Genomic DNA, 26,285 nt, shown 5'->3' with positions numbered 1-26,285 from the left:
ATAATGTTCTATTTCAATAAATAATTTGGTATCTGCCAAATTTAAGCTATATTTTTTTCCTTCAGAATTTTGAATGTATTACTTCATTGTCTTCTTTCCATATTGCTGATAAAATCTCCAAGACTACTCTTATCCTTTATATGTAACCTGTTTTACTCTCTCTGGGGAAGCTTGTGGCAAGTTTGTCTTTTGTGTTCTGAAATGTCAAAAGTGTGTATGTTCCTATAGTGCTAGAAACACTAGCACTATAGGTGTGGCTTCATTTAATTCATTGTGCTGAACACAGTGTGGGCTTTTTAAATCTGGTGATTCATGTCCAGCTCTGGGAAAGTGTTTTTTACTTATCTCATTAGTGAAATTCTTGCAATTATTTTCTCTGTCCTTCTTTCAAAAGATCTCATTATTCAAAAATTGGACTTTAGGGACTTTTCTTCTACTTTTCTTATCTTTTCTCCAGTTTTCCATCTCTAACTTTTCTTCTTTTTTGTAGGAAGTTTTCTCTTAACCTTGTTACCTATAGTTTTCTTGTTTTCGCGTTTCTCCAGATTGATTTTATCTCTGTTTGCTTCCATTCCCATCTCCCTTGTTAGAGTCTTCTCCAGTGCTTGATAACCCTTTGTTATCTGCTCATGAATAAGACTGAAGATTTGATTGGAAGTTTTGAAAGCAAAAAGAGAGCTTGCCAACTTTGAGCTCCTGTTGGAAGATCTGGGTGGCTGGGAAACCCTTGTTGCCAGTGTCTTAAGGGCCTTGTCTCTGATGGTCAGAGTCCATAGAGAAGCAGCTGGCCTGGAGGGTAACGGTCTGACTGACGGCGAATCAAGTATTGAGGCTTTTGTTTTCATTAAATATATATTTCTTAATCCCTGTTTTTAGTCCTTCCCAAAGATTACATCTTAAAATACCCGCTCTTTTAGAAGAGTGATTTTGCCATGGGGTAGAGTTGGGGAATGAGTCCAAGGAGCTAACTTCCTGTGTCACTTTCTTAGTAGTCTATTTTAGTCTCCTCCTGTATGCTTTATCGCTGGCTTGAAGGTGCGCAGCACTGTCAGTTTCTTTGCCCTGGAAGATTTTGTCATATAAATGGGATTGGATCTCAGTTTTACCCACTGTTAGCTTAAGGTTGGACTTCCTCAAATCAACTAAGTCCACAACCATCTTATTTCGAGCTTCCCACATTTTATTGCTGTTAATCTGCTTTTACTTCTTCACTCTACTTTTGGTGAACTTTTAGAAAGAAATGAAATTAGATACATAGGTTTGATCTGCCATCTTTGCCCAGATTCATGCTCTGATTTTACAAACTAATAGGCATAATTTGTGTGCAAAAGTGTAGGGGGAGGTACTCTCTCTTCCCATTGGCCAATGAGTACAAACCAGCATGTTGCATGTTCCTTGGTTTGAATGGCACCTGTCATCGTCATCTTTTTTTTAACCTTATTTGTGTGTGTGTCTGGGGATTGAAACCAGGGGCTGTACATTCTCTACTGCTGAACTGTATCCCAGCTGATTTCCCTTTTTAACTTACTGTTTTCCAGCAGTGTTCTTTTAGTTTGTGGTTAGTTTAAGCTGAATGTTAAATTTTGCTGCAGTTTTGGGAGGGTGGGGGTTGCAAGACAGAAGGATATGGGTTATTGCCTAGACTTAGGCGATTAAAGGATAATTACAGAATCACAAAAAAAAAAAAGAAAGAAAAAATAGCACACTTTTACCTGCATGTGAATTGTATTCTGGGAACAGTTTCATAAGTGTCAACAAGGTATTTCCACAGGAATTCTGCTATAACACAGTAATGAGCTAAATTTGATTGTATCTCTCCAACAGTTTGCCTAAACTTGAAGACATGGGATATACTGCACATGAGTTTTCTAACAAAGTTTTACCAACAACATTTGGGTTAAGATCTATATTATTAGGATTTGTAAACTTTTAAAAATCAGAAGTCTTAGATAACCTAAATGTGTTTATGAGATATGTCTTCTGTTGGATTTAACTACCTCTGCCCAAGTGGTCTGAAAGATGGCTGAAGTTGTTAGCAACAACTATTTGCAAAAGTGTATTTTATCACAAAAATCAGTACTCTCTTTGTACTTATTACCAGATTGTTAATGTACTTCAGGATTAATCTTCAGACACTCATGGATGGTCCAACAGGAAGATTGTCTGAACAAATTAATTTAGGGAATTAGTAAATGATTTAAAAAAATTTTAAGAACTAAGGTATTTCCACAGGGATTCTTTCCCTTGGTGGTAACTCAGATGATTTGCGAAAGAACATATACATGGGCCCACATATTCAAAATACACCTGAGAGGAATTGGCCATTCTAAAGAATATGTTCTGCTTGGTTCGTCTCCAAGGGAAATGGTGTGTTAGGCAAGTATTGGACTGCCAGGCACATTGGCAAATGCCTGTAATCCCAGTGGCTCTGGAGGCTGAGGCAAGATCACAAGTTCAAAGCCAGCCTCAGCAATTTAGCAAAGCCCTAAGCAACTTAGTACAATAAAAAATGGCTTAGTGGTTAAGAACCCTGGGTTCAATCCCCAGTCCAAAAAAAGAAAAAAAAAAAAAACCCGTCTCAAAAGGGCTGGTGTTGCAGCTTGGTGGTAGAGCACCCCTTAGTTCAAATCCCAGTACCAGAAGAAAAAAAAGGCAAGGTGTTAGTAGGTGTGGTCATTGCACCTCCTTACATGGCTTTTCCTCACAGCTGAAGGAAGTAGGTGTGAGAGAGAGATTTGTGTGTGGTCTGGATAATGTTAAAACTCTAATAACAGAAACTGATTTGTGCCTTTTCAATTTAATATTTCCAAAATTAAAATAATGTTAATAAAAGTCCCTGGTGTATTACAACCATCCAGAGATACATTTTTATGTTGTTTCAGTAGCAGGAATTCCTATGCTTTTATCAGACTCATGTGCCAAAAGTAGACAAAGTCTTTGTCTTAGGTCACAGATTTTTTTTTTTTTTTTTAAAGCAGAGATCGGACTAATTTTTGCCCATCCTGGGCTACATTTATTAATGACTTGGTTCCAAAACTCCAAGTGCTTGGCCAGCTTTTTTGTTTACAAAGTGGTAAGAGTGTTATCTCTTTTGGGGGGAGGGGGTACAGGGATTAAACTCAGGGGCACTTGACTACCGAGCCACATCCCTGGCCCTATTTTGTATTTTATTTAGAGACAGGGTCTCACTGAGTTGCTTAGTGCCTCGATTTTGCTGAGGCTGGCTTTGAACTCACAATCTTCCTGCCTCCACCTCCCAAGCCACTGGAATTACAGGCGTGTACCACCATGCCCGGAAAGAGTGGTATCTTATCCCCCACCTTTTTTTAATATTTATTTTTTAGTTGCAGTTGGACACAATACCTTTATTTTATTTATTTTTACGTGGTGCTAAGGATTGAACCCAAGGCTTTGCACGTGCTAGGCAAGTGTTCCCCCGCTGAGCCATAACCCCAGACATTCTGCCTTATTTTAGTCACATGGTGGTTGGTGAAAGGAAATGAAGAGATACTGCATTTATTTATCCCAAATCAGGGTATGAGTCAAAGTTTGCCTAAGAAGTCCCTTAGGAACTTCTTGTTTATTTTGTGCTTATTTGGGTTATGTTTACATTCATTTGGACTAATAAATTGGCCGGTGTCTTCTGGATTTTATACAGATAAGGAACAAAGACAAGGTGATTATCTTAAAATATTTAAAATACAGGTCTGTAGAAGGGAAAAATAGGACGAAGGACACAATTAGGACTGAAATGTGGATGTGAGATTTGGGTTTAATTTAAATTTTTTTTAAATAAAATACCTATTTTGGGCTAATTTAGGTGTAAATAATAAAATGATCTCTGCTATCAAACTGAAAAGTTTCGGATGGCTCTAAAACAAGGCCGAATGTGAGTTTCAGAAGGGCAGAGTGTCAAGGTAGCTCAAAGAGGTGAGAGCTTTGGATATTAGTGGAGACCGGGGAACAGGGAAAGGCATCAAAATGAGAGCGCTTAGGGCACGTTTGGGTACTGATCTTAATTTGGAAGGAACTTGGGTTTTGTAGGGGGGATTTGTGGGAAAGAAGTCCAGAATTGTAAGGGGCCCTGCTTTCTTTGGAAATGAGCCATTGACAGTTTCTAAGCAGGGCAGAGTCTGGGTAGGATTCTGCTTTATGAATACTCAATCCTCTGTGGGAAGGTTTTGTGCTAATAAGGGAGTTTGGTTGGAATAGAAAAAAGAGGGAAGAATTCAAGAGAGGTTTAAGAAGAAATGAACAAATTTTGCAAGTTACTAACCATAGTTGAAGGATAAAAGAAGCTACCTAACAACAATTTTAGATTTCTTCTAGACCCTCTACCAGGTTGTAAACTCCTTGAGAAACAACAATATCACACAAAGTAGGTTCTCAAATATTTTACCTGATGGGAGATAAATAATATGAGGTGTACAAGACTATTCACAGGCCAGAGAGATATATCTTTGTGTGGTCTGGATAATGTTAAGACTCTAATAACAGATTTAAAGAGAAACTGATTTATGCCTTTTCAATTTAATATTTCTGAAACTAAAATAATGTTATTTTGAGCCAGATACTTGGAATAACTAATTGTATTTAAAAGAAATGTGAAAAGGAACTACTATAGTTCAAACAGAGCCAATTGTTTTGTTTTGTTTAATTTGTTGGCTTAAGGTTCTAGCAGGTAGTCTGGGTGGAGGTGTCCCAGGAAATAGTTGGAAGTTTGGCTGTGTTGCAAAGGAGAAAGGCCAGAGGTAGAAACTGTTTGGGAGTTATCTTATAAGAGGCACAGGTGAGATAGGAACTTTGGGGAGTGGTCCAAAATGAAGTGTATGATGTCACTGTAGGAATGTTTCCAGTGAAGAATTTTGAAAACCTGCATGGGGAGGGCCAAAGGAGGATGGTCAGGGAGGCTCTGCTGGCTTTCAGATCTGGAATTGCAGGAGTCCTTCAATGCCTCCCCAGAGTGCCCTCAGCGGGTGACCCCAGGAAGATTCTAAGAAGCTGCTACCAAAACCCCACATTTACCAGTGGCCACCTGCCTACAGCTGCCACTTGGAGAATGATGATATCTTCTCTTCCACCTTTCACATTTCACCTGTGTCCCACCTGGTCGCAGGATCTAACTAGGGAGAGAATCTGAAAACCGTAATACAGAGGAGAGGATGGTAGCGGGTAGAGCTGATGACTCATTGTCAACAGACAGCCAGCACCTGGGGTTCAGAGAGACTAAAATGGTTCATGTCACGTCCCTGTCAAAGCTGTCCAAGGACACCCTCCCCAGCACCTTCATAACAAAAGGTTGAATCTGCCAATGCAAAACCCATGGCGGGGGCTGCTGTGGGACCCAGCACACTCTCTCCTATTTCAAGTAACCGTGCCTCTTCCTTGCACATCTGTCTTCGCAGCTGGAAGGTATATATAATTCCTGTCCCCTCGCTGGTGATCTGCCCCTTGAAACTTTTTCTCACATCCCTGTGCAGATTTAGGTGTTCCTGCCTCCCTTGATATCTTCAGTATGCCTTCATTATACCATAATCTCCTTGAAGAAGGGATGTTTCTTCTTGTCTCTACAGTAGGCCCTCTGTATGCATGGGTTCTGCATCAGAAGATGCAACCATCTGTGGATCAAAAATATTTGAAAGAGATTTCTTCTGTTCTGAATATGTAGGCTTTTTTTCTTGTAATTTCCCCTAAGCAATTCAGCATAACAACTATGCATCATTTACATTGCATTATATATTAATAGTAATTGAGATGACTTGAAATATATGGAAGGATATGTACAGATTATAAGTAAATACTATACCATTTTATAAAGGATTTGAGTATCCTTGGATTTTGATATCCATGGAGGGTTCTGAAACCAATCCCTTATGAATAGGGGACAGCTGAGTGTACCCAAGGTTTAGTTAGCATAGTGCCTCACATTCTTTTTCTATTTTTTATTTTTGGAGACAGTCTCACTAAATTGACTAAGCTGGCCTCAAACTCGTGATCCTCTTGTCTCAGCCTCCAGAGTTGCTGAGAGGCATGTGTCATCCCCACTGCTCCTTACTCCTGACATTTATTTTGAATGACTGAGGGAAGGAAGGAAGGAAGCTTTTAGTGGTGGGTGATGCTATTAAATTTTACTGTTAGGAAATAAGTAATGATCTTCAAGGGATTGGTTTTAATGTGGGGGAGGCAATGGAAGCCAAATGCAATGGGTTGAAGAATGAAGAACAACCAGGAGTTAATTGGAGATAGTGTAAGCTGAAGAAGCTTGAGGAGGGAATAATGATAACACACTTTCAAGTGAAGGAAGCTTTATTCCAATCGTAAGTCGATAGAAGTCAGACTAAGACTAAGACAAAATTATTTGGAAAAGCAAATTTGAATAAGAAAGCTGAATTGAATAGACTCAGGAGCATGTTTGGAGGCCAAGTCTCAGGAAGAGGGATACTCTTTCTCCAAGAGAGCAGCAAAAGAAATAAGAGAATTTTCAGGAGAAGACAGGATGTTAAGGGCCCATAAACTGGGTATAATTAGGGGGCAGGAGGTGGAATCATGAGCTTGAGAACATGCAGCCTTGAATGCAACAGGAAGGTGAAAGAATGGACAAAAAGAGGGCAAACGAGGGTAAACAACAGGGAAGGCCCAGATGAGGCTAATAATACTACATCCGAAGTGGGCCCAACCAGAATGATTTGATATTACCCAGAAATTCCCATCAGACTTGGAGAAAAAGAAAGGAACAGAGGTGGTGGAGATTACCAGGAGCTTCTGGCAAATAGAAATGGCAGAAAATCCTGGGGCTGGGTCTCCGGGAGATGGTAAATGTATCCAAGCCGTCAGGTGTGTAGGTCCTTTGAAGGACACCAGCAGAGGGCGCTCTTCAACCAAGCCATCCATGTCCCAGAAAGGTATTGGTGCTTTCCAGCTGGGTTCACATTGTGCACCCCATTGTCAGAAGACAAAGCCATATAGTGAATGCCACATCAGATGACAGGATGACGCACCCTAATTTTTTTAACCAAAAGTAATAGTTTGAGCTCTTGGTGAGTGGGTACCCAATAAAAATGACCAAGAGATGAAGGGATGGAGAGAGGTGGTAAGTAAGGACAACTCTGGGTTGATTCCCAAAGCAAAGTCTCCTCAAGCAAGCGAATCAAAGCCTTTTATTGGGGAAACTCATACACAGCCATGCAGGAATGCCTCGTTATCACATGCAGAAGTGGCACATTCCTGAGTATGCTCAGTTCAATGTCATGCCTCTTCATATATTGTATATTTAAAAAAAATGGCAGATGGGAACATCCTTGAGGGGGAATTTCCATATTATAATGAGCAAAGTTCTCTTTTAGGTCACCTAAAAGGAGGGTGGGGCAGGATGATTCTGCAAACTTAGCTGAGGCAGAGTTCACTTCCAAGTAACCTTCTAAGTTTCTCTAGCAGGCCTTCTCCAAAAAAAAAAAAACCATTTGAGAGGCAAGCTCACAGTCATTTAACATCTTGCAAGTATAGGCAGTTGTCCCTGAAAGCACCAGCATAGCAGCTAACAGTTTCTTTCAAAATTTAAGATTCTATGATAATTTTGGGATTACTATAGAAGGTAGCAATTGCTAGAATTCAAAATTATGTGAAAAATTTGATAGAATGAAGACAATGTATTCTTTTATAAAAATTCACAATAGCCAAATTCTATATATTGATTTTCTTTCAGGGAAGCCTGTATCTTCTTGTTAATAATATCTATATCATTCTCTCGCTCATTTTTAATATTTATTTTTTAGTCGGAGTTGAGCACAAAACCTTTATTTATTTATTTATTTATTTATTTTTATGTGGCGCTGAGGTTCGAACGCAGGGCCTCGCACATGCTAGGCAAGTGCTCTAATATTGAGCTACAACCCCAGCTCAACATCATTCTCTTTTTGTCACTCAATAAACTTTGATTGCACATGGAGGTATTAGCTGTGATATGCTCTAGGGGATGAAGCTAGAAATAAAGTAAATGTGACTCTTAGGGCTCAAATTCAGGTAATGGAGATGACCATGAAACAACCCAACAAATATATAGTCATGACAAAAAATGCAGAATATGTTTATAGCCTTGGGAAAAGGAAAGCATTTGCAAGCAAGATGTGAAACACAAGACCCCAAAGAAGAACATATTGACCAATTTACTAAACCTATATTTAAGGCTTCTTTTTTTTTATTTAAGGCTTCTATAAGACAAAACACTATAAATAAAATTAGATTAAGGGGCTGGGGATGTGGCTCAAGCGGTAGCTCGCTTGCCTGGCCCGGGTTTGATCCTCAGCACCACATACAAACAAAGATGTTGTGTCTGTCGAAAAACTAAAAAATAAATATTAAAAAATTCTCTCTCTCTCTCTCTCTCTCTCTCTCTCTCTCTCTCACTCTCTCTCTTTAAAAAAAATAGATTAACACCAGACTGGGAGAAAATATTTGCAACTGAGGTGGTAGACTAAGGATCAATATTCCAACTATATAAAGGATGCCTATAAATAAATCTTTTTAAAAGATTAAGGAAAAATGGCCAAAGACAAAATTTGCAGATAGGGATAATTGAGAATGTTTTGCTCTTGTGATTAACAAAAGCAAAATACATTGGTGTAGGAAAATAGGTATCTCATGCACCTTGGATATGAGTATAAATTGATGCAAACTTTTTTTCTTTTTGAGAATGGATTAATAAAATGAAAATGAAAATTTCCCATTAATTTTATCCTAATAATGTCTCTCCTGGCACTTGTTTATTATGTTTATCATGTTAATTATGACATTATTTATAAGAGGAAAGAATTAAACAGGATTAATGCTTATTTGTAATTCATGTGTTAGACAAACATACTATAGAACATCATGAAGAGATTAAAAGAATGAAATTAATTTTTATGTACAAGGCACATGGTGAAAAAACTATATATATTATTCCACCATTTACATTATACACATATATGAAATAAACAAAACCATGTATTTATATGTGTCTCTGTACATGTAAAAGCATACACAAGGTCTGGAAGGATCCATGCTAAAATGATAATAGCAACATCCTTATGGAAAGGATTGAACTGTGGTGGGGGATGACAAGGGGGTATCAAGAAGAATTTCTTGTATTATCTATATTGTTTGATTTTTTAAACCATGAGAATAAATTCAGGTATTACAAAATGAAAAATTTCATATAACTAACAGATCTGACAGTTCTTTAAAGGAAAAGTATAACATACAATAATTGTGCAGTAGAGAAACTGCTTTTAATCAAAGCAACAGAATGTAAACAATAAAGTTCTTGGAGAGCAGACATCATATTTAACTGCTTCTATATACTCAGCAGAGACATTGGATGAATGGATGGAGGGGTGGGTGGGTGGATGAATGAATGGATGGATGGATAGAAGAGAAAGCCTCACTGAGAAAATGATCTGCAAACCCAAATCTGAAGAATTTGGAACTGTTATCAATTGGCTTGAGCGTTCCTTTGCTTGATTTGGACAGAAATCATGAATAGGCAAAGTGAAGCTCCCTTAGTGTTAGCAGCTCTGAACTTTGAATGCCAGCAGCTTTCAGTTCTTAGTAATTTCAGTAGCTCTTCCTGTGGATCTTTGCACTTGGACCTAGCAGCTACCAGCAGTTCTCTGGGGGCTCTTCTATCAGCCAGAGCCAGCAGCTATTGGCAGCTCTCTGGAACTCTTTCAACATCTGGAGCTAATAGCTCTTAACAGCTCTCTCCCCATTACTTCGTAGCTCCCCACAGTTCCCTGGCTGCTGGCTGCCCTCAGTGTTACCAGCCCCAGCTGCTGGCCACCTTTAGTGCCTACATCCTTTAGTATTACCAGCTCTTCGTACAATCAGCTCAGCCTTCTCCACACAAGATATAAATCACAAAGGAGAAATATAACCATGCAAAAGAGGGTTTAGTATGACTTATGTTGCAGCCTAAGGGGAAGCAGTATGTGGACTGACCTGATAAGGGCAAGAGGAAGGCTTCTTATGTAGACAAGATGGTGGTTCATACATATGCAGTGTCCTGTCAGCTAACTGCAGACTTCTGCTTAGTCATGAGTAGAAGAGGGGCTCTCACCAGAGTAAAGACATTTGAAGCAGCTGCAGAGGGACAGAGTCACCTTGAGAGGATGTGGGGTGGAGTCTATCTGGGACAGTCTTCAACCAAAACCTTTATAGCCAAAGCAGGGGTCTCTTGGAGCATTCACACAGCATTTGGGACAGGCACAATTGTCAAAGATGAAAGAAAGAAAAATAAAAAGTTCCTCTTGGGAACTGTCAGATTCTTTTCTTCTGTGTCAAAACCAGCCATGCCAACTCCAACAAGGGGGCACCAAGGAGAATTTCTTGTATTATCTATATTGTTTGATTTTTTAAACCATGAGAATAAATTCAGGTATTATCAAATGAAGGGAAGAGCATGTGTAAACACGTGGAGACCCTACTATGGGGACTGGTCACATGAAGCTGAAAACAACCGTGTCCCCTGGTGCACAGTGAATGAGGTGGAAAATAATGTGAGATGATGCCTGTAAGTTGGACCTAATGGTTCATGGCTTTCATAGCTGGCCAGGTAGTCTATTTAGTCCCAAGAGTGATAGGTGGATGGTGACAGTGACTAAAGTGTCTCTGTGGAAAGGGTGTGAATCATAACAGCAAAATGTAGCGTAGTGTGATTTGATTTGCTTCCAGTCACAGTAATTGGGTGACAAGAATTAGGACTTGGTTCTTAGAGTTACCAGCCTCCATTCCATTCATTTAGCATGTGAAGCCTTTTTTCATTGTTATACTGCAGATGGGGAAAGAACACAGAGAGTCTATGGTGGAATGGTTTAGATGGAGAGTTACAAACTCAGAGTGCCTGGATATAACTACCAGTTTTATAATTTGCTAGGTGGGTGACATTGGGCAAGTTGCTTAAACTTTAAATCTCAAGTGTCTTCCATGGGTCAAATCAGGATAACTCTATTAATATATAATACTAATAATAACTGTGTAATAATGATTATCAGGATAACAGAGCTATTATTATGTATTAACAGAGTTATCCTGATTATTATTATTATTACGTAGTTGTGGAGAGGCTTAAATAAAATAATTTATGTAAAGTATTTAGCATTTTACCTACTCAATAAATGTTAGAAATTACTGAAGTGTTCTATTATTGCTGGTACCAGAAACAGATCAATGGCTTGAGCAAGCTGGAATATTTAGGCCAGAAAAGAGAGCAGACCACTCACAAATATTTGAAGAAGAGGAATTAGACATTTTTTTTTGCAGTCCCACTGAGGATAATTAAGACTTATGGGAAGAAATTAAAGGGATACCCAATATAAGGAAGACCTAATATGGCTAAGGATTGGTGTATTCGTTTTGTGTTATTATCACAAAATAGCTGAGATTATGAAGTTGTAAAGATAAAAGGTTTATTTTGAATCATGATTCTGGAATTCCAGGCCAAGATCAGGCAGCCCCATTCTCTGGGCCTTTGGTGAGGACAACACATCTTGGTGGGAGTTCTGTGGACCAACAAATTGCTTATATAATGGCCAGGAATCAAGAGAGAAAAGGAGATCCCAGCTACTTGGGAGCTTGAAGCAGGAGGATCACAAATTCAAGGACAGCCTGGGCCACTTAGTGAGACTTTGTCTCAAAATAAAATCCTTTTTTAAAACGGTCAGGAATGTAGCTCAGTGGTAGAGTATTTGCCTAGCATACATGAGGCCCTGCATTTGACCCCCAATAACAAAAAAGTGGGGGGGGGGAGAAAAAACTAAAAGCAAGCTGGTTGAAGTGGTGCACACCTGTCATCCCAGAAATTGGGGAGGCTGAGACAGGAGGATCCCAAGTTTGAGGCCAGCCTCAGCAAAATCCCCTTTGAGGGCTCACTCATGCCCTAAGGACTTCCCACAAGGCCAGCTCCTAAAGGTTCTACTACCCTGCAGGAGCACCACCCTGGGGACCAAGACTTTAATACATGGGCTTTTGGAGGGCACCCAGCAAACCATAGTGCTGGTAGCAGGCCTTTCCCAGGCCCCTGAGGCCCAGCCTCCAGTTCTTTGTTATGCATGTCAAAGTGGCCAGCTCACTAGGCCATGCAAGCAAGCTTGCGGTTTTCCTGCTTGTCTGTCTGAGACATATGTGCTCCACAGGAACGTCAGGAACGTCTTGACCTTTTTCTGCTCTGGTGGACTCCCTGATAAGAGAAGTTTCGGTGTCTAACAATGGCAGATGTCGTAGCCGAATTTCTCCCCTCTCCCTCCCTTTTCTGAGTAATTTTCCACTCCTGCTGCTTGGGGGATATAAGGGAAGGATGTTAGGAATAAAGAGAGACTCCTGGATGAAGAACCTTGGTGTCCTGTGTATTTCTTAACCTCATCGTCCCTCGCGGGACTTGGTTCCAGTTAGCCGGACACGGCACCATAGCAGTTGCTAAAGGGAATTTCTTGCAAGATTATACTGAGTGACCTCCTAAATTCCTTCCTAATCTAGCAGTTACTTATCAGTGACAAGAGCAAGTAATCTTGGAGTATGTGATAGCATCAGGTTTTTCTCCGATACTTACACTGAAGATTTTGAAATAACTTCTTGATTTCCAGGCTTTAGCAGAAAGACCTCTGAATGAAAAGGCAAAAAGTGTTACCACTGACCAGTTGGCCTGGGGAAGACCAGATACCTTTGACCTCTGTGTATTCACCTATGCACTGAGTTCACTATGCTCATGTGGCTTCAAGGCTAAAATGAGATACTGTGAGTGAAAGTGTTTAGAAAACTAAAGTACAAGCAAATAAGAAGTGCTGTAATAATTTGCTGCAAAATGTTTTTTTTGCTCATTTTGCATGAAATGCCACTACAGCACTTCCCACTGGTGGCCAGGGATTTGGGCATAAGCTTGGACTTCTCAGGTATAGAAGAAGGTGCGCTGAGCAGTCGCACAGACCTCACTGCATATTGGAAAGACACCCACAATTTCCCCTCAAAAAAGACCTTCTGTTCCAGTGGCTTCTGGTTTGAATTCTTTTGAACAGCCCACCTGGGGAAAACCAGTGCTTGGGGTTTGATTGCCTCAGACTATCAGTTGACAGCTTTGAATAATTACCCTGATTATATTTGACATTGAAGAGTTACTAATCTTAACCCAGATGTTGTGATAACTGTTCTCTCCCTCCCTGTCTGCTCCCCCTTTCCCCTTCCCCCATATGCTGGGAAACTTCATTTGGGAAGAAAATGCCAGGGTATCCCAAGTAGATTATGGACTCCTGTGCCCAAGAAGCATTTCAGGGACCACATAATGTGTCCTTGTGTATCCAGAGAAGACTGAATTTTAACTCAGTGTAGATGGTTGGAAATTATATTTATTCATTGAACACACACTTATTGAGCCCCTGCCAGCTAGAATGCCCAAGATGAAAAGATGTGTTCCTGACCCCTAAGAAAGTCACAGACTCATAGGAGTAGCTGGCATAAGTATCTCTCAAAACTTTTAAATTGCAAAATATAGCATAATGAAGCCTGGGAAGCCACGATGTACAGAGTAATGTGCTGTAGTAATGTGGTGGGAAGAGGGATGTGTTCAGCCGTGGAGGAGGAGTCGACCGCGCAGGATGGGAAACCCAGAAACCAGGCTATAAAAGATGAGCAGGGTGAGACCAGAGATTTGGGGAGGGGGCTGTGGAGGTGTAGAGAGGATAGAAGCATGTGACATTCTAAATTGGGGAGGTAGCAGTTACAAAGACAGTGTGATTATGGTGGCTTAAAGATTGAATGGATGATCTCACTTGTATGTTGAATCTAAATAAGTTGAGGGGCTGGGAGTATATGTTGCTCAGTGCTTAGCATCCCCAAGGCTGTGGGTTCAGTCCCCATCACCAAACACAAAAACAAAACAGCAACAACAGAAAGAAACAAAGTTGAGCTCATCAGAGTGAATCATGGCTGACCAGAGGCTGGTCGGGTGGGTGGATGAGAACAGAGGAGATGCCTGTCAAAGGGGACAGTTTCTGTTAGAAGAAATAAATTCTAGTGATCTTTTGCACAGTATGGTGACTATTATTAATAATGTAGAATGTATTCCAAGATTGCAGAAAGAGTATTATTTTATGTGTGTGTGTGTGTGTGTGTGTGTGTGTGTGTGTGTGTGGGGTGGGTTCTAGGGATTGAATGCGGGATCTTGTCCATGTGAGGAAAGTACTCTACCAACTGAGCTATATCCCTAGCCCAAGAGTAGATTTTAAACACTCTCACTAGGAAGAAATGAGTCTGTGAAATGATGGGTATGCTAATTAGTTTGATTTCATCATTCCTCAATGAATACATATATTATAAATCAGGTTGCACCCCACAAATAGGTACCATGATTATTTGTTGATTGAAAAAAAAAGTTTACAAAAAAGTGAATGAGATGCAGCAATGAAAAGAAATGAACTCTAGAGACACAATGACATGAACTAGGCTCACAATGTTGAGAAAAAGCAAGATCCACAAGGATATGTAAAGCCTTCACTCATACATAAAAAGATTTAATCTAAAAATAGGTAAAAGAAAGCTACAAGACAGCCCTAAAAAGAGGGCAAGATGCTGAAAAAGAGGGATGGCACTTACTGCTAGAAAGCAGAGGTTATTAGAGGGAAAGCCACAAGCTGGGGCTTTGGAAATACTGCCAAGTTTCATTTCTTGACCCTTCGACTCTACGAGTGTTTACTTTGAAATCATTCATGGTACGTATGCATTTTCTCTACATAGGTTAGATTTCAGGAAGAGTAAAACCCAGGCAACTATCTTACATCTGCTTCTCAAACTATGCAGAAAGTAGCTTTCAAGCAGCCAAGAAAGCTTAGAGTACCGCCTTCATGAAATCACATCATCACCTTTGACCGATCACATCTTCCTGATTTCTTTCCTTTAGTCTGTTTCTATAAAGCAAGGAGGGAAAGCCTAGTAACTTGGTGGTAATGTGACCATCACTAGGACACTTGCCTGGCAAGGTGAGCATTATTTAGTATCAGTACTGCGCAGTACAGTGAGCAGAGGAAAATCAACAGCTTACAAGGGCTGAGAAGTGGGTTGAGGTTGTGGCTCAGAGGTATAGCGCTCACCTGGCATGCATGAGGCACCAGGTTTGATCCTCAGCACCATATAAAGTAAGATAAAGATATTGTGTCATCTATAACTAAAAAATAAATATTAAAAAAGGGCTGAGAAGTGTTTGTTCCCACACTCTAATGTTAAAATTTAACCATCATACAATTTTTTAAAAAATTTTTTAAATCTTTATTTTTTAGTTGTAGGTGGACACAATACCTTTATTTTATTTTTTATGTAGTGCTGAGGATCGAACCCAGTACTTCATGCATGCTAGGCAAGCACTCTACCTTTGAGCCACAACCCCAGCCCTACCATAAAATTTTAACTCTTTTTTAAAAAAACATTCTTTTTAGAATTGTTGGACACAATACCTTTATTTTATTTATTTATTTTTATGTGATGCTGATGATCAAACCCAGGGCCTCACATGTGCTAGGTGAGCGCTCTACCACTGAGCCACAACCCAGCCCCTTAACTCTTTATCTTAAACTAGTTTTAGTGTTTTGGAAAACTTTAAAAATAGTACAGAGAATTCTCACATATCCTTCAACCAACTTCCTGGAATGTTAACATATAACCACAGGATACTATCCAAAGCCAGGAAATTAACACTGGTACAATATTTTAATATATACTTTTATATGTTAGTATTAGTATACTAATATGTATTTGGGGGTAGGTACCAGGGATTGAACCCAGAGGCATTTTACCACTAGGCTCATCTCTTTTATTTTGAGACAGGGTCTCACTAAGTTCCTTAAGGCCTCGCTAAGCTGCTGAGGCTGGCTTTGAACTTGCAATCCTCCTGCTTCAGCCTCCCTAGCTCCTAGGATTACAGGTGTGTACCACTGACCCCAGCTAGTATATATTTTTTATTTATAAAATTATTGAGAACTGTTTTAGTCAGCTTTTTTCTACTGCAACTAAAGACCCGACCAACACAATTATAGATGAGAAAAAGTTTATTTGGAGGCTCACAGTTTCAGAGATCTCAATCCATAGACATCCAGCTCCATTCCTCAGGTCTCCAGGTGAGGCAGAACAACATGGCGAAAAAATGTGGTCAGGGGAAGCAACTCACAGAAAGGAGAGAGAGAGAGAGAGAGAGAGAGAGAGAGAGAGAGAGAGAGAGAGAGAGAGAGAGAGAGAGAGTCTACGCTGCCAGATACAATCTGTACCCCAACCCCAAACATGCCCCCAATTAACCACTTTCTGAATCACACCCCACCTGCCTCCAGTTACTACTCAGTTAATCCTGTAGGGGATTATTCACTGACTGGGTTAAGGCTATAACCCAATTGTTTCTCCTCCAAACCTTTTTGCATTGCACATGAGTTTGGGGGACACCACATCAAAACCATAACAAGAACATTTTTTATGTGGTTGGTGATTGTTTATATTTTCTTTTTGTGCATTTTTTTTAAAAGATAGAGAGAGAGAGGAGAGAGAGAATTTTAATATTTATTTTTTTTTATAGTTTTTGGCGGACACAACATCTCTGTTTGTATGTGGTGCTGAGGATCGAACCCAGGCTGCACGCATGCCAGGCGAGCGCGCTACCGCTTGAGCCACATATCCAGCCCCTTTTTTGTGACATTTGTTGGGGTCATCAGCCAGTTTTTCTCCAGGGTTGTCTATTTTTTTTTTTCCTTATTGAATTTGTAGCTTTCTTATGGCCCTCATTCAATGAGAATTGTTGTCGAATATTCACATATTAATTTGTTTAGGGTAACATTTGAAATATATTTTCAAATATCTATATTTTTAGGAACCAGGAGTAAGGACAGTGTAGAGAGGCATTATTTTGACTTTTCGTGTTTGTTTGCTGTGCTGGGGACCAAACCCAGGCCCTTGGGCCTGTGAAGCCCACACCCTACCCCTGTGCTCTCCCTCAGTCCTGTTTTGCATTTTTGCTGGCTTCTTTACTGTCTGCTTTGAAGGAGACAGTTGAATTCTCATACCTGCTTCATTCAATTTGTTGTGAGACTTTTAAAATTTGCCCTGTATTCAGTGGTGTCAATGAACCAGAATCATTCAGCCATTTTCTGACTGATAAGTATTCACTTTGTTTCCAACTTCATGTTTTTTGTGTTGTTGTGCCGCAATAAACTTCCTTGCGTGTTAGAGAGAGAGAGAGAGAGAGAGAGAGAGAGAGAGAGAGAGAGAGAGAAAGTGGAAGTAGCCAGAGAAGACTATTTTTTAAAAAAACATGAAATTCCCCATCTCTTTTGAAAACAAGGCTGGATTTTTAAAACTCCATCCCTTTTCTTAATCTCTTTGTGTTCATTCTTATAATTTGATCAAAGCCCACTTTTGCATGTTTGCCATTGGTTGTTGCTATCTGAGGTGCTGCCTCTGTTACACCCCAGCCTCTCTTCTGCAGTCCTAGTGAGGTTCTTAAGCAGAAGATGGGAAACCATTAAATTGATGCTGGGCACAGGGCACACCCTGGAATCCCAGTGACCAGGGAGGCCAACCTCAGTACCTTGGTGAGACCTTCTCTAAATAAAATACATAAAGAGCTGGGATGTAGCTGAGTGGTAAAGCCCTCCTAGATTAAATCCCTATTAACGGGGAGAGAGGGGGGGGGAGGGAAGAAGAAGAAGAAGAAGGAGGAGGAGGAGGAGGAGGAGGAGGAGGAGGAGGAGGAGGAGAATAATAATAATCCCACTAAATGGAATGTTTTTTATTAATCATAAATAGCACTGTAAAGATGGCATACCCGGTGTCTATAGCAAACCCCTCCCATGATGCTAACGATGTCCTCCATGGCATAGTCGAGGACTTCGACATTATGTGTCCAGTGGTCACGATGTGCAGTATTGACACATGATCTGCTGGGTATCTGAAACCTGGACCTGGCTTGCATTAGGCTTTAGCCTCTAACACCAGTGAGATCACTCAATACATTAGCAGTCAGTCATTTTGCTCTTCCAGGCCACAGATAGTTTCTGCATCTATACAATGAGGGGTTGAAAATGATTTTGAAAATTCTCCCCCGCTTTAGAGTGTTCTTGTGACTGTGGCATCCATTTATCAGGTGACTGGCCAGGGCCACATGTGCCATGTAGGCCTGGGAACATGTCAACACTAGCTGGCCCACATTGGGATTTAGTCTGCTGGTCACTGGCACCCGACGCTGCTCTGTCCTCTTCCCTGGGGACCTCAAGGCTTAGCCTAATCGATTAAGTCTTTCTCTTTGGCTGGGTTCTTAGGGCACAGCTTGGCTCAGGACTGACCTGGGAACTCTCAACTAGGGAAGTGAGAGGAGGATGTGGAGCCAAAGAGCCCTAAGGAAGCGAGGCGAGTCTCCGGAAGCCACCCATATGCTGTGCTCCTCTCCCGTGTGGTCGATGGCACCCACATTCATGTCACGCTTGAAGACAGGCTAGCTGAATGACAGGTGGGTTCCTAGTACAAGCCCCTAAAAATAGGAGAGTCAGGGCCGCACTCCAAAACAGTGACAGTATCAGCAAGTTAATTAAGAAATCTGCCAGTTACGATGAGAAAACTGGCACGTTTCCCATTCAGATCAACGCTGCTCAGGATGAGCCGAGCGGGGGTTTGTTCCTGGGGCTGAGCTAAGTCACAGACTGAGAGAACAGCTCCCCAGAGTAGGCTCCTTCATGTCAGAGATCCAGAAAAATCCCTTTCTCACTGGTGCATATGCTCTCCGATCAGATGACATTTCGATGGAAAACTGTGTAGGATTTCCGTTTAAGTATCCAATATGACAGCCAGTTCCCATCATGCCTTTTAATTTAGTCCACTTGTGTTTCATGGTGTTTAATTTTGAATCTGGTCCTCATTAGGTGATGCTCACCAACATCAGGGGTTGGATGAATTAAGGAAAGCGCAGAGGCTTCTCAGTAGGCTGATGGGGAAAGGTCAGGCAGAGATGGGCTGAGCAGTAGTTAGAGAACTGAGCAAATGGGCAGGGGAGGGAAAGAACAGGAAGGAAAAGTAAATAGGAGGGAATAGTGGCCTGCTCCGTCCTGGGATGTGGCTCTCTGGTCTTGCCCGTGTGGCTGGTCCCTGAGCCAGCTTCTGTGGAGACGAGGTGAAGTCCTCTCCCACATTTCATCTGGTGCCTGGGATAAGGAGTGTGGAGGCATTTTTTTTTTTTCTGTTTGCTATTGCTATAGTCCTGCATGTCCAGCCACTGTCTGGCTATTTCCATGTAGATGTCCACTGTCCCTCCACACTTAATATGCATGAAACCTTCCTCTGTTCCCCCAGCCTGTTCTCTCTCCCTCGTCTGCTCACAGGCTTCGTCAGTACTGCCCCGGAGTGGATGTGGGAAAAGCCACAGGCTGCGATGACCTGGGTTCTATTCTTAGCCTCGCACTGATCTGGGTGTCTCTGGGAGACTCCGGACGTTTCTGTGGGACACTTGTGAAACCACCTGCCAGCTATGCCCGGCAACCATGTGGCACAGTATTGGACATATACATTGTGATTGAGACCCGCATTTTTATTGACCTGACACCAAAATCTGTTGATAAATACCCACCTTTTGTCATTTACTATGGATGATTCTATCTGAGCCATTGTTTAGTGGCATGCTGGATATTTTCTGATCACTCCTCCAGATCCCTCTTTTGCCCTTCCTCATCAAGGGCTGACCTACCTGGTTCTCACCCCAGGGGCTGACCTACCTGGGCTACATCAGGGTTCATGTGCCCCCTGGCTTTGGGTGGGTTTGGCCAATGGGAAGTACTGTAGGAAATTATAAAGACCTTTAGTCTACCAGATTCCTACCTGTGAAGCATCTTGGTGTCTATTAACCAAAGTTCAGACATTTCTCCAATTATCTTCCTCCACATGACTGTCTCCTGAGTGCCAATCCCCTCCTTCCCTGTCCTTGGCCTAAGGGCGTTAAGAGTCCCTCCGTAGTTGCTAGCCTTGGGTAACTACAGATTCAGTGTAGTTTCTCCACATTTCACTCTGCCTTTGTAAAGAATCTAATTTGATGGTGCCTTCTGCTCCCTGCTGGGAGTCTAATTGGTAAGCATTAGAAAATGAAGGTGAGGCCAGATGCAGCATCACAAGGCTGTCATCCCAGAGACTCAGGAGGCTGAGGCAGGAGGATTGCACATTCAAGGGCAGCCTCTGCAATTTAGCAAGGCCCTAAGCAACTTAGGGAGATCTGGTCTCAAAGTGAAAAATAAAAAGGACTGAGGATATGGCTCAGCGCCCCTAGATTTAATCCCCAGTACAAAAAAAAGAAAAAGAAAGAAAGGTCAGGGCGAAACTTGGGCAGGGGACATATAGAGACCATTCCAGGGCTCACAGGTGCACTGGCTGATCACCTGCCAATAAAAGAGGAAGTGGCTGTGTTGCCCGGCTGGTATTGTCCTTAGGCCTTGCTGGCAGGCCTGCTCCGGTATGCCTCTGGGCAAGTCCTTTCCCCATGCCAAGGAGTCTGTGTCCAAGGGACCATGCCACCCTGGAGTCCCTTTTGTAGACCATGCTCTCATTCCAAGATCCTGCTGTTCCCACCCAGATGGCCACTTGCAGGCCACTTGCCCAGGTGTGCACTCCCAGGCTCAACCAAGGAGTCACCTTAGGATATGACTGAGGGCAGGTGCTGGTGCAGGGTGGGGAGTGAACAGACCTCTGGTGTTTGGATGAGGATGTCCATTTACATGTTTCTCGTGGTGTGGGATGGAGCCAAGGAAGAGGAATCAGGGGACTGGGCTGGAGCTGAGGCCTGTTGTCCCTGGACCACACTGTTGGAGCACAGACTTCAAGGTTTCTGAATTCAGAGTGAAAATTAGCCACCAGGTTGTTATGAAAGTGTATTTTTCAAGATAGAGCATATTTCTTTCACTGTTTGCCCGATTTATAACTTTCCATTAATCGGACACTTGGTATCCAGGCTTCCATCTACATTTCTGCTTTGGGTCCTGCAAGTATTATGATGGGTGGTCTTCAGTAGTGTTGTCCCCAGTTAGTCCTATTTGGTAGTAGACAACCTGTTTCCCTTACAGGAAAAGAAAATCATCCGGCATCCCTATCAGTCCTTGCCACAAACTCAGCCTCTTTCTCTGATTCTCTTTGTGAAGTCTGACTTCCCTGAAGAAACAGACTATTATGACTTAGAAAGACCTTTCTGGTGACAAAGTGAAGGCTATTTACAGAGGAATTCTAGTTGGGGGGCTTGTACTTTCTAGCTCATACGAGAAGAGATTAGAACTGGGCACTCTGGAGGATGGGGAAGACAGGATGGGTGGCCGGGACTGAACAACGGTTCCCCCTCCCACCATGCCATGTTGAGGGGATGCCCTTTGCCCAGGACACTTTGGCCATACTCACAGGAACATGGCAGGAGCCCAGGATGTGGGCATCTTGCTGATGCTCTCACCAGGCTGCAAGGGAGACAAGAAGGAGGTGCCACATCTGTGGGGGAGGCTGAGTGTGTGTGAAGGCCCCGGCAGCGTGAGTGCCTGGCCTCTGAGGAGGATGCTCTGCAGAGGGCTGGAGGGCCCTGACAGAAGTGCAGCTGGAAGAAACTGGTCCCATAACCTCATCTCACCACTGCCCTGGCCTGAGGCTACCATTGAAAATTAGGCCCTCTCATTCTTCCCAGAGCCAGAAAAAAAAGTTCTAAAATTCATTTAGAAGAATAGAAGACCCAGAACAGCCAAAGCAATTTTAAGTCAAAAAAGCAATGCTGGTGACATCACAATACCTGGCTTCAAATTATACTACAGAGCTATAGTAACAAAAACTATACGATACTGACCTAAAAGCAGACACAGACACCAATGGAACAGAATAGAAGACAGAGACAAACCCAGACATCTAAAGTCATCAGAACCTTGACAAAGGTGCCAAAAACGCATTGGAGAAAGGACAGCCTATTTAACAAACGATGCTGGGAAAACTGGTTACCATATGTGGAATAATGAAACTAGACCCTTATCTCTCACACTGCACAAAAATCAACTTAAGCCAGAGGCTTGGGAGGCTGAGGCAGGAGGATTTCGAGTTCAAAGTTAGTCTCAGCAAAAAAACGAGGTGCTAAGCAACTCAGTGAGACCCTGTCTCTAAATAAAATACAAAATAGGGCTGGGGATATGGCTCAGTAGTTGAGTGCACCTGAGTTCAACTCCTGGTACCAAAAACAAAACAAAACAAAACAAACAAAAAACCTCAAAATGGATCAAAGACCTAGGAATTAAATCATAAACTATACAAATAATAGAAAAAAACATAGGGTCAACATTCTAACATATAGGCACAGGCAACAACCTGCTCAACAGGACCCCTAACGTTCAGGAAATAATGCCAAGAATGGAATGACTTCAAATTAACAGTCTTCTACACAGCAAGGGAAACAATTAGGAATGTGAAGAACAAATCTACAGAATTGGAAAAAATCTTTGCTACTTACTCTTCTGACAGCAGATTAATGTTCAGAATATGTAAAGAACTCAAAAAACTTTACACCAAAAATCAAATAACCCAATTAATAATTCTTCATCTTGTACATCCAGAAGAATGAGAAGTTATACTCCATATGTGTATGTCAAAACATATTTTACTGTCATGTCATTCTAATAAGAACAATTTAAAAAAAGAAAGAAAAAAGAAGTACAGACTGAAAAAAAATGGGAAAAGGAATTAGACACTTCTCAAAAGAAGAAATACAAATAGCCAACAAATACATGAAAAAATGTTCAACATCATTAGCAAGTAGGGAAATGTAAATCAAAACTACACTGAGACTTTATCTCACCCCAGTCAGGATGGCAGTCATTAAGGATACAAACAATAATAAATGCTGGCGAGGATGTGGAGGAAAAGGAACACTTTTACACTGTTGGTGGGACTGTAAATTAGTACCACCACCATGAAAATCAGTATAGAGACTCTTCAAAAGACTAAGCATGGGACCACCACATGACCAGAGATACCAATTCTTGGTGTTTACCCTGAAGAATTAAAGTCAATTTACTATGGTGACACATGCATACCCATGTTTATAGCAGCACAATTCACAATAGCCAAACTATGGAACCAGCCAAGTGTCCATGAGTGGATGAATGGGTAAAGAAAATGTGGTATCTGTACACAATGGAATTTTTATTCATCCATAAAGAAAAATGAAATTATGTCATTTGAAGAAAAATGGATAGAACCAGAGACCATTTTGTTAAGTAAAATAAGTCAGACTCATCAGAAGGTCAAGCGTTGTATGTTTTCTGTCATATGTCAAAGATAGAGAGGAAAAAAGAAAAGAAAGATGGAGCCTGATCTCATGAAAATCAAAGAGATCAGTAGAGGAAAGGGACTAAGAGTGAGGGGCAGGGAGCAGGCAAATTCTGGGGATGACATTGACCAAATTGTTTTGTTGTATGCATGTATGGATATGTAACAACAAATCCCATTAATATGTATAACTTTACCAATTTAAAAAGGTGGGGTGGGGGAAGGAAAATTGGTTCTCAGTCTCTGCATGGCCTACACTGCCCCCTGGTGGGGGTGCTCCAGCTTTAAGGGCCAGCAGATCAGGGAGAGGCTCAAGAACCCTGCAAGAGGATGATGGGATGCAGAGCACAGAGAAAGGCAGGAAGGTGTGTCCATGACCCTTGGGCATTCTTGTTCATAAGCCCCCAATGTCTCCTCAGTACTAGGCTGGGGAGGCCGACTCTTCCTCCTGCGTGGGGCCACCTCCCTGGGTTCTCTTGGAGGGCAAATCAAAGCAGGATGGACTGGGAGAGGCACGTTGGGAGCCAGGCATGGGCATCCCAACACGCTTCCATTGCCCTCTCTCCCAACAGAGAACTTCAGCCATGGAGGTACCCCTCTTTCATCACTAGCTTGGCATATCTGTCAAGGATATGGAGAAGTTGCCCAGAGGGAGTCCAGCCAGGGGCCAGCCCTCCTCAGAGGGAGATATGGAAGGAAAGCAGAGCCTGGTTCACGTCCCCACAGTGCTAATGCCCTTCTGTCAGTCTCTGCTGTCCTTCTCTGTTCTCAAGGACCACGTTCAACAGTTCTCTGATCCAGGGAGAGCAGAAGCTGGTACCTGGGCCTGGGCAGCCAGAGATGTCACTTGTCCTCTTACAGCTGCTGTTCCTGGACTGAGATGATGACTTGCAGCTCCTCCTAGGAGGTTATGGTCATGCAACTGGCATTGTGTCCTCTCTTCATTCTGCACTTTGTCACTTGACCTGAATATCCATACCTGGGACGATGATTACCATTTATGCAATTGCTTGAATCTCAAATTTGTCATCTCCGATTTTCTCCTGGGAGGTCTTCTGTATGTATGGACATCGGCCTCCTTGAGGTCTCTACTTGGATGTTGCAAAGTCATTTGAACAGCTACACTCAGGTTCTTCCTTCCAAACCTGGTCCTTGTTTAGTCTTACTAACTTCCATCATATAACCCAGGAACCCCCTGCCATCTCTCAACATCTTGCTGCCTTCCTGCACCCTCATGGTCAATGCATCACCAAATTCTCTTGATTTTACCTCCTAAATCTCTTGATTTTTTTCCCTCCTAATATCCATCCGGTTTTGTCTCTTTTTTTTTTTTTTTTTTGAGAGAGAGAGAGAGAGAGAGAGAGAGAGAGAGAGAGAGAGAGAGAGAGAGAGAGAGAGAGAGAATTTTAATATTTACTTTTTAGTTTTCGGCAGACATGACATCTTTGTATGTGGTGCTGAGGATCGAACCCGGGCTGCACGCATGCCAGGCGAGCGCGATACCGCTTGAGCCACATCCCCAGCCTGGTTTTGTCTGTCTTTACTGTTGCTTTGGTCTTAGCCACAGTCTTTTATCACCTAGATTCCTGCAAGAGCCTCTTACCCAGTCTTCCCACATTCCTTCTCCCCCTTTCTAGTTGATTTGCTACACATCAGCCAGGACAATCTCTTTGGAATACACCTGCTCACATTACCTCCCTATTTAAAACATATTAATGATTTACCATCATTCTTCAGTTGAAGACAAAACTTCACATGGCCAATAGAGCCTGACCAATGTGGTGCCTGTCCAGGTCTCCTGCCTGGCTTGCACCCTGCTCCCTCCTCACCCCTACACACCAGGTTTCATTGGGCTCCTTACATGCTCCTGTGTCTCCTGCCCTGTGTCTCCTGCCCTGGCTGCTGCCTCTTCCAGAAACATGGTCATTTCACCAACAGATCAAACCATAGTCATCGTTTCCTCAGGGAATCTCTTTCTGATGTGTTTGACTAGGTAAAACCTTCTTTGTCATAAAGTTCAATGGCACCATTGAAATTATATCTTGTCACATTGAAATTATATTTTGATCTGTATAATTAATTGATTTACACTGGTCTCTTCCACTAGGTAATGGGTTCCAAGAGGGCAGGGGCCTGTGTGTTTTTGCCAAATGTGACATACCTATCACTGGGGGTGATGCTTAGAATGTGGTGCATGGACAGCTGAGTGGACGGCTGGAAGGAAGGAAGGACCCAAAGGAGGAAGGGGTATTCATTCACTAATCATGCTTGGGCTGACATGGTGGTGCACACTTGTACTTTCAGCTACTTGGGAGGCAGAAGCACAAGAACTGCAAATTCAAGGACAGCCACAGCAACTTAGTAAGACCCTGTCTGAAAAGAAAAGAGAAAGAACTGTGGACATAGATCAGAGGGAGAGTGCTCCAGCTTCCATCCCCAATACTGGGGTGCAGAGGAGGAGAGACATGCTTGAATAAAGCCCGAAGGTAATGTTCTCTTTAGATTCCTGTTCTCAGCTGGTATGGCATTGCAGATTGTGAACATCTTTTCTCTCCTTGTCTTCTCCTTGGAAGACACAAGATATAAGGAATAAACCCTTTGATAAAAGCCAGGACTTGGGCCTTGACTCAGGGACACAGCATCCAGGGAAGTCACATTGGGAAATCACATGTGTGAGCTGGGATCTTGAAGCCCCTGAGACTCCAGGTGTCCTCAGTGGGGCCCTTTTGTGGTCACCCAGTCCAGATGGCTTTTATTTCCAAGCATGCGGTCAGCACCATGGACAGGACCCATGCCCAGTCCCAGAAGGTGGGGTGTGTTCAGAATCCTGGCCCAGAGCAGGGGCAGGCCTATTCCTGTCCCTAGGTGGAAGGGAGCTGGTTTCTATCTCTCCACTAGGTGTCACTGCCGCCCTTGTTGTCTGTCCCTGAAGGCTCTGGCAGGCCCATCCCCCCTCCCAGCTAGGAAAC

General features: G+C 42.2%; 1 protein-coding gene across 1 annotated transcript in view; it reads left to right on the top strand.

Annotated features, from left to right (window-relative positions):
* The window catches only part of Cnot4 (CCR4-NOT transcription complex subunit 4), a 153,457-nt gene extending 127,649 nt beyond the window's left edge, over positions 1-25,808 (top strand). The window contains exon 11 of the mRNA XM_078040575.1: positions 25,621-25,808. Coding sequence (XP_077896701.1) covers positions 25,621-25,793 — 173 coding nt within the window. The 3' untranslated portion in view covers positions 25,794-25,808. The remainder of the gene's footprint in view (positions 1-25,620) is intronic.
* The last annotated feature ends 477 nt before the right edge of the window (positions 25,809-26,285 follow it).

Source organism: Ictidomys tridecemlineatus, chromosome 2 (assembly GCF_052094955.1).
Source record: "Ictidomys tridecemlineatus isolate mIctTri1 chromosome 2, mIctTri1.hap1, whole genome shotgun sequence".
Classification (NCBI taxonomy): Eukaryota; Metazoa; Chordata; class Mammalia; order Rodentia; family Sciuridae; genus Ictidomys; species Ictidomys tridecemlineatus.
Note: the sequence above shows the minus strand (reverse complement) of the source record. Positions and strands in the feature narration are given on the sequence as shown.